The sequence below is a fragment of the Muntiacus reevesi genome, chromosome 22 (genome assembly GCF_963930625.1).
Source record: "Muntiacus reevesi chromosome 22, mMunRee1.1, whole genome shotgun sequence".
In the NCBI taxonomy this organism is placed as follows: domain Eukaryota; kingdom Metazoa; phylum Chordata; class Mammalia; order Artiodactyla; family Cervidae; genus Muntiacus; species Muntiacus reevesi.
In genome coordinates this window covers 25998345-26007796 of record NC_089270.1, presented here as the reverse complement: position 1 = coordinate 26007796, position 9452 = coordinate 25998345, and the positions used below count along the sequence as shown (strand labels likewise).

General features: G+C 45.7%; 1 protein-coding gene across 1 annotated transcript in view; it reads left to right on the top strand.

The window, feature by feature from the left end:
• Positions 1 to 1047: 1047 nt before the first annotated feature.
• Positions 1048 to 9452, top strand: part of PARM1 (prostate androgen-regulated mucin-like protein 1) — a 125997-nt gene continuing 117592 nt past the window's right edge. The window contains exon 1 of the mRNA XM_065914402.1: positions 1048 to 1348. Coding sequence (XP_065770474.1) covers positions 1306 to 1348 — 43 coding nt within the window. The 5' untranslated portion in view covers positions 1048 to 1305. The remainder of the gene's footprint in view (positions 1349 to 9452) is intronic.

Sequence of the window (9452 nt, the reverse complement as noted above, 5' to 3'; positions counted from 1 at the left end):
GTGATCTGGCATCTGGTCTGATAGAAATGTAGAAATAAGCAAGTCTAAGGTGGTGGGAGGATAAGTGAAAGGTCAGCGTTGACCTGTGTGAACACAACAGAAACTCTGGGCTTTGGAGAGAGAGAACCATGATGACCTGGGGTCCCTAGGCAGGCATCTTATCTCTACCATTACCTAGTTGTATGAACACAAGCAAGGACTTAAACTTCTCAATGCTTTCATTTCCTCCCCTGAAAATGAAGATATAACAGTGTCACCTAAAAGGATTGTTCTGAAAACTTGACTTGGTTAATACCTGTCCAGCACACAGCTGGACATTTCTCAGGAAATGACAACTTTTGCTTTTTGCCCTGGGACACAAACTCGTGACTTGAGGAATGCAGTCCTTACCAGTTCTGTGACCCTGGGCACATTACTTACCTTCTCTGTGCCTTAGCTTTCTCATCTGTAAAATGGAGTAATAATTCTTATGTCAGGGCCGTTAGAAGGCATCATGATACACCTAGTAGGGTTCCTTGCTCATAGTTATCCCACGATCACTGACATTACCTGACATTAGTACTATTTCTTCTGTTAACAGTAAGAAGCTGAATAGGATAGCAGACACTTTAACTCGGGCCCCAGGAAATGCAGCGGGGCTGAATGGGAGTGAGGGTTTCAATGTACACACAGAATTTTGGGGACGTGAAAAAAAAGAAAAAGGCTCTCATATTTGGAAAAAAGTGTATGTGCTTACAACGGTGGGGTCTTGGCCCTTCAAGGTGATACCAAAGACGGCATATGGTCACCAAGGTTGTAACTCATGTAAGAAACCTGAGATAAACCCTGAGAACAGAGACCTGCTCTCACTTCTCTGCATTCCCTTAGTTCCCAGCACAGTGCTAACGGCCCCAAACATCGGCTGAACCGGGTCAGAACGCGGGTCTCGCGCCCTGACTGTCCAGCAGAGGCCGCCCTGGGCCGGGACTCTCGGGACTCGGGCGCCGGGAGAGGAAAGGCCAGGGGTGGCCTTGTCGTCGCCGCGGGGCCCGGGTGGGAGGGGTTTGGCGGCGGCTGTCGCGGCGGCGGAGGCGGCCCCGGGCTCCGGCGGCTGGGATGGAGCAGAAGCGCGCCGGGCGCCGGAGGACGAGCAGCTGACGGAGCCGCGCGGCGCTCGCCTCGCTTCCCCTGCCGCCGCCCGGGCCGCCCGGCTCCCGCCGCAGCCAGCGGGCCGAGGAGAAGCTGCCCGCGCCCAGGGGCGCTCGGTCAGTCCCGGCAAACTCTCCCGCCGCCCGCGCCGGGCTCGGCACCAAGTACCAGGGTACCATGGTCTGCAAGACCCTCTTCGCTCTCTGCATCTTCACGGCAGGTATTTTGGGGCGCTGTCCCTGGCGGAGGGGTCGGGCGCGGTCTGGGACCCGAGGCCAGCGCTGGGGTGGGAGCTGAAGCCCGGGGATCTGGAAGTAAGTCGCCGCGCGCGGCTGGCAGGAGCGGTGCGAGCCTCGCGGGTTGCGCAAAGGTATGTGCGCACTTGGTTTTGGGGTGATGCGCGTTTTTGGAGATCCTGTGCCGAGGCGGACCGAGGGGTTGACAGGGTTCTTCCCGCCGCAGCTCGCCCCCGTAACAAACTCCGGGCTTTGTGAAACGAAACAGGTGGCTGCCCGACGCGTTTGAAGCCGGGCTTGGCGACGCTGGGGTTTCTCGGGTCTCCGAACACACCCTGCCAGAGTTGGGCATCAGACTTCCTGACGCGGTTGCACCCAGGGAGGGATGAGAAAAAGAAGCAGGCGGGGGATAGCATCTGGGAAAGCCAGAAGTCTTGGCTGCGCCACCGGGCCGGGCAGGTTTGCGTTGCCCGAGTTTTGGTGGGCTCTGTCTCCGCGTCCTTTCCTATGGGGCGGCACTGACAGCCCCGCTCCCAGCCGGCTCGAGCTTCCGATCACCGCGGGGGAGTTTCCACTTCTGCCGTGTGGCCCCGAGGCTCCCCAGAATCCGTGCCCCCTGTTAACTTGGCAAAAACTAGCATTCTCTCGGTTCCATCCTGGCCCCTCCGGCCGGCTCGGCTTCCCCACGCGCGTATTTCTCTGGACCACGGACGGCGCCGGCCTTTAAGCAGGGGGTTGGGGAGAGAGGAGCCCGAGGACTGAGCTCGGCTTGGTGGGGAGATGCAGAAAGGCGTTTTGAGTCAGAGGTTGGGGTACCCAGTTTTTCTAGAAAATGCAGGCCGACAAGGGACAGGCATGGGTGGAAAAAGCCGCCGAGTGCGCGGACGCCGGCGTGTTTAAAGATAAGAATGTCCCAAAGCCACGTCCATACACAAATCATTTGACTCATGCTTGTAGAACGTGTGTATGTATTTTTCATCCTGAATTGCTTGGGTTCCTGTAATCATGGACACAGGTCGTCACAATCCCATGAAAAGAAACTAGGGGTTTCTGGGCAGCTCAACAAAGGATAATGCAGTTTTGAGGAAAAGTTTCCCAACTTGAGGCTAGAGTGAGTCTTTTTCCTCTACTTGCTGAGCGCCTCGGAAAGCTGTCTTTTCTCTCCGGGGTCTGCACGGCTCGGAGCGCCCGCAGCCTTGGCCAGGCTGGGAGCGCACGGATCCCGGCAAGAGTGACAGCCGAGGGTCCCGGCATTGCCAAGAAATGACATTTATGAAATGACAGGGGAGGTGCCTTCCATTCTCCTCGCTAGAAATCTTTTCATGAGGCTCGGGGCTCAGAAAACCATCAGTTAGCCAGTAGAGCTGGTAGGTAGGTTTGTTGGCTAATTTTATTTAGTGGCTTGTCTTTTTAATTTCTTCCTTTTTTTTTTTTTTAAACTCTAGCAGTTGGCAATGCTGGGATTAGGCAGTGTATTGTGCTCCCCACCCCCCTCCACCGTGCAAGGAGCTCACGATTTTTTTTTCCTCCTGGGCCAGTTTTAGAGTTTAGCTCTGCTGTTTTTTGCAGCTGAAATCTTGCCCTTGTTCCTGGACAGAGTGAGGAGGCTGGTGGCTCAGGGACTGAGCCTCACTCTCTTCCTAAAGCACCTGTGTTGAGGTCAGCGTCCAGAAGATCATAGCCTCCGACTTCTGGGGCTCCCCTGACCCCCGGAAGACATAGTTATGTTTCTGGGTCTTTCTCCCAAACAGAGACTGCGGAAGCTTCATCCTTTCCTCTGAGTTTGTGCCTGGGAAGAAGTCTCTTTGGGGATCAGTATGAGCATCTCTACATCCCAAAGTAGGGTGCTTTCAGAAACTAAAATACAACATTTCTAGAAAAAGTCGGTTAAGGAGAGAGGGACTAGGGTTCTGAAGATGAAAGTAGCATGCGTGTTTCAGTAGATCATTCTGGCTCCCTTGGCAAAGGTCTAGTTAGTTTCACCAGACAGTTGCTTTTTCTTTACTTTCTTTTTTAATCCCTCCAACTTTAGTGGCTTCAGGAAATTTTCTGTAAAACTCTTAAGATGATATTTTCTTGAGTCACGAATGGGGTATAGCAGGCAACTTTTTTTTTTTTTAGTTTAATAAATCTACTCATTATAAATACTTAGCATTTCTTCCAACCTATATAATGGACACTTGTAAATATCTGTGCATTGTCAACAAAGCAGCAAAAATAGACCTCTACACTTAGTTGTATTTTAAAAAGAAGGAAGAGAGAGAAATCTTGGGCTGTCTTCAGTTCTTCCAGAGCTGATTGTGGTAGAAAACGAGCGTGGCTATTTTACAAACCATTCCCAAACACCTCTAAGGCCAGTACTCTAGGCATACAGAAACACTACCTCTAAATTACAAGCCAGAACCTCCAAGGTTTGGTATCAGAACCAAGTGGGAAGGGAGAATGACGGGCCACAGGAAGTTTTCATCTTCATCCCTCTCTGTTTCCCCACTGGATTCAATTCTGTCGTTCCCACCATCTTTGTTGCCACCCCCCAGAGCTCTATGGCGCAATATGTTTAAAAATTCCCTCACTGAGACATGCGAGATTTACTGGAACTTTCCAAAGGCCTTTTCCAAACATTCAGGTAGTTCAAAGGAGAAACAAGCATAGATAAGAAAGACGCGAACCCCTTGATTCAGTGTTTTCTGATGTGGGTTCTGCCCTATCTGGCCCTGGTCTCCCCACCCCCACCCCAGGCAGAATGCAGCATTCTACCCCATTACCCAAGCCTGGTGATCAAGACCAGCAGGGCTAGATTCCAGTCTGCCACCCGGTTTGAGAGCCTACTTGTGTCTTGCACCTGTAATGTCATTCTTCAGGTGACTAACATCTCAAATGTCCTTCCTGGAAGACCCCACCCTCCACCTTTATGGCTGTATTCTCAGTATAGGTCCCGATATATGGAAGGGCCTTATCATAAGCATATTAAAGGCGTATCATAAATCTTACCATAAACATGTTAAAAATAAACCCCCCAAAATGCACACACGTTTAAGGCAACAGCAGGGTTGCCTGTGGTTGGTTGAGAGTGGAGGTGAAGGGTGGCATGCATTACTTTAGCCTGGTTACCTCCTATTCCCCTGAAGTCTGCGTCACAAAAGGACACATCCTTCACTGGGAAACCTACCTGAAAAGGTAGAAGTTCTCTATTACCATGGGATACATTTGTTGAGACACTATTGCCAAGTGGTGAGCACTCAAATTCTGCAGTTAGATTGCCTTGTACAAAGCAAAATTATTAGCACTGAATTGTATAATCTAGGGACCTAATCTAACCGTTCTTGACTTTTCTAATCTACAAAATTGAGGGAATAAAACCTCACTAGGTTGTTGAAAGTGGTAAATGACTGTTCATACCTATAATGCCAGGGACATAGTAAGCACTCAGTAAGTATTAGCAGTTGTTATTGCTATTATTCTGATTAATAAAGGTGACTGTGTTCAGCACCAATTAGGCCATCCTCTCAGACGTGTATGTGTTTCTGCTTGGCCTGTGTAAATTGAAGATCTCAACTAATATTCCAGCACAGTACCAGCTGTTCTGGCAAATCCTCATGTGCAAATTAAGAAAAGATTCAGCTGAGCCTACTAAATGCCTAATTTGAAAAGGTTAATAATGTGCCAGCTCAAATTTAGCACAACAGTCCAAAAAACACTCAGTAACAAACAGAAGTGTCACCGAAGACTTTATTTCTTCTACAAAGTCTTTTGCAAACTGATGTGTTTCAAGAGCCCAACTCAACTAAACCTTAAGGTCAAACAAGGATTCCCTGGTGGCTCAGTGGTAAAGAATTCGCCTGCCAATGCAAGAGACATGGGTTTGATTCCTGGGCCTTAAACATCCCACATGTCACACCACGACTATTGAGTCTGTGTTCTCAGAACCTGGGAACTGCTCTAAGGTCATGCACAACTACTGAAGCCCCCACCATAGAGCCCATACCACACAACAAGAGAAGCCACTAAATGAGACGCTCCAATGAGAATCACTGCACTGCAATGGAGAGTGGACTCCGCTCACCGCACCTAGAGAAAAGCCTGTGCAACCACAAAGACTCAGCATAGCCAGAAATAAATAAATGAACAAATAAAATTAAAAAAAAAATGTTAGGTGCCCAGATCCACAAATTTTTGATAATTGAGATCGAACAACTTAAGAAAAGGCATTTTGTGGTGTATGAATGACCCAGCATGGCTCTCTCCAGAATCCAAAACCATCAGTAATGGCCAGATCTCTAACTTAACCTGATCATTTGGGCCTAATTTAGTGGTGCTTATGTTTTCATAAGAAAAATACTGGCCAAATGTTTACATTGTTTGAGCAGATTTTCTTTAACAGTAATTTTGCAGAGGGCATGGGTAGGGGGTACAACATTCACTGGAAACAATGAAGAGGGACATTAAACATATTTTCAAAAGGAATTGGCTGTTTTTTAGCACCCAAATGAAAGGAATCTTGCTATAGCCTTTACAATAGTTTTCTCCCTTTTTGAAATATCTGTTACTGAAATTGTATACGTTAGTTTAGGAAACAAATAGAGTCATCCCTCGGTATCCACAGCCTGCCTTCACCATATAAAAATCCTCAGATGCTCAAGTTTCTTATATAAAATGGCATGAAGTGAAGTGAAGTCACTCAGTCGTGTCCGACTCTTTGTGACCCCATGGACTGTAGCCCACCAGGCTCCTCTGTCATGGGATTTTCAGTCAAGAGTAATGGAGTTGGTTGCCATTTCTTTCTCCAGATAAAATGGCATAGTATTTGCATATAACCTACACACATCCTTCTGTATACATTAAATCATCTGTGGTGTTGGAGAAGACTCTTGAGAATCCCTTGGACTGTAAGGAGATCAAATCAGTCAATCCTAAAGGAAATCAACCCTGAATATTCATTGGAAAGACTGATGCTGATGCTGAAGCTCCAATACTTTGGCCACCTGATGTGAAGAGCTGACTCATTGGAAAAGACCCTGATGCTGGAAAAGATTGAGGGCAGGAGGACAAGGGTTTGACAGAGGATAAGATGGTTGGATGGCATCATCAACTCAATGGACATGAGTTTGAGCAAACTCCGGGAGATGGTGAAGAACAGGGAAGTCTGGCATGCTGCAGCCCATGGGGTCGCAAAAAGTCAGACACGACTTAGCAACTGAACAACAACAATAGCAAGGTTGCTTAAAATACCCAGTGGAATGTAAATGCTATTTCAGTTGTTTCAGGCATGCAGCAAGTTCAAGTTTTGTTTTTTGGAACTTTCTGGAATTTTTTTCACAATATTTTCACTCTGAGGTTGGTTGACCCCATAAATGCAGACCCCGTGGATATGGAAATCTGACTGTATTTGCTTTGCTAGCAAGATATTGAATAAAACAGTTGCCTATAAAAAATTAATGCTTCATTTAGGATATAGCAGTGGTCATGAAAAGAGGTGGGCCAACAATGGGTACCTGCATTATGCAATGATTGCTTTTTACTTGGAGTGTTAGTTGCTCAGTCGTGTCTGACTCTTTGTGACCCCATGAACTGTAGCCCATCAAGCTTCTCTGTCCATGGGACTCTCCCAGGCAAGAATGTTGGAGTGGGTTGCCATTTCCTTTTCCAGGGGATCTTCCCAGCCCATGGATTGAACCTGGGTCTCCTGTATTGTAGGCAGATTACCGTCTGAGCCACCAGGGAAGCTCTAACCTATTAACCACTTTTACTTGGGAGTGCAAGGTTAATAGGTTATCATCCAGTTAATGTACAAATAGGGTGAATCCCGCGGACAGAGAAGCCTGACAGGCTACAGTCCTTGGGGTTGCACAGAGTCAGGCATGACTGAAAGGACTTGGCACACACACAGGGTTACTACAAAATAAGACTCATTTGTGTGTGTAGTTCATGGCATTACATTTTGTAGTCACAGCTTAAATTATTTCAGTGATCAGGATCGATGTGACATCAGATTTTCTGATGTGTGGATCCTTAAATAGTCTTCATGATCTTTTATAGCAGCTTAACTCATATCTTTTACCTGTTCTAATGTTGTTGAGACTTTTGCCATTTATAAGGTAATAGAAACCATTAACGCAAAATAAATGATTATATGTGTTTCCATCTGTGTTTTTCATTGGTGCAAGATAGTATAATGTTGATTGAAAATAAACTATTTTAGTTTTCCTTGGATGAGTATTGCCAGGTTTAGCAATGAAAAATACAGGTTGTTCAGTTCAATTTGAATTTAAGTAAATATGAATTCTGAGTCTATCCCACTTAGTGCTATGGACACACTTAAGCTAACTAATTCTTCCTTGTTTATCTTGAATTCCAATGTAATGAGGCACCCTGTATTTTGTCTAGCAGCGCTACCTTTGGCCTTCCATATGTGGTTCATCAGAGCAATGCATTTGACACAGGATTGGCTTTATTTTGAACTGTGCCTCACCCAGCTTTAGCTGCCCTACATCATTTCATTCATTCGTCACAATCTGTTCATGGGAAGAGGACACCAAGATTTCAAAGCAGCTCTGTCCCTGGAAATAACTTACAAGGTTAGGATTCAGAGGGAGCTCTCCAATGGAACGTTTTGAATTGGATTGCATATTCATTCACTGTGCACTGTGGTGTGTTTCTGAACAAGTGGTGGGATTTCTTTAGCCTCCCTGAGGCTACGTTACTTTACCCCCCTTGTGACCTTTCCTTAAAAAAAAAAAAAAAAAAAAAACCATATTGTTTAAAATGGTAGCAGTGTTCTTGCTTAGGAGCTGGAACTAGGAGCTTTGCAGAATCCAGCTGGCAGCTGATTAAAAAAGAAAGTTATAGAACAGCTTTGGATTTCAAAGTTCTCTTCTGTGCCAGGATTTTAACACATCTCACAAATATTACATAAGGTTTGCATAATTCCTACAGGAAAGGTCTATACGTATCACTTGAAAGCTGTGGCTCTGTGAAGCCTAAAGCAGCACATTAGACAGAATTTCAAGGCAGATTGGGAGAAAAAAATCCCTGAAGCAACTAGGCTGTGCTAGAAATTTGTACCTTTATACCTAAGGCCAAATATCTGAATAGGTGATTGTTAAGTGGAAAAAAATTGTGGAAAGTTACCAGGTGTGATGTTTAGAAAATATGTCTATTCAATACAAAATAAGATGGATGATAGAATACAACTTTGATGATCTCTTACACTTGCAGTCCAAATTCTGACACTTGATCTTCTTTTCTATCAAGGAGGAAATAAGGACAGAGATTTTAGGGCAGGTGTTGCACATGAAAAGAATTGGGAGAGAGGGGATTTTGTTTATTTGATTTTTCATTTTTTTGGTCATGGTTGTGAACCTAAAGCTACCATTCAGGCTTCCTGCTGATTAGAACACATTAAAATATACATTACCTTTAAAATTAGGACATTCCTGCCAGGTTTGTGTAGTACAGAAGCATAACCTCATTACTGAGAGGGTTTATTCACCACTCTTGTATCCAGGATGAGTTGTTACTGGCGCTGTCTGCCCCTTATCAACCCTTTTCATTTTCCATTGGAAAAGCTTTTGTGATCCTACAGAGAGACAGCAGACAGATACCATTATACTGGCACTGAACAGTTATTTCATCGTTAAACCCTCTATATTGCATGATTCTTGCTTTGTAATTTGGACTGTAATTTGGAGTCTTTAGAAAGAACAATAACAATTGTTGTGAGGATAAAAAGATGCCCTCTTTATTCACCATGCAAAAAGCTGCATATGTTTTGTTGTTTGTTGCTCAGAGGCTCAGTCATATCCGACTCTTTGCAACCCCGTAGGCTGTGGCACGCCAGGCTTCCCTGTCCTTCTCTATCTCCCTGAGTTTGCTCAAACTTCTGTCCACTGAGTCAGTGATACCATCAATCATCTCATCCTGCCCTCAATTTTTTAGGGAAATGTTTAAGATCCCAGTCATTCTCTTGAGTTAAGGTAATGTGTCACATTAGGAGAGGACTCAGTCCATCTCAGAATTACAACATGAGGGTCTCTCGAAGTCCATTTGTCCATCAGAAGGTGCTAAGGGATCTGGTGGTCTGAACACCTC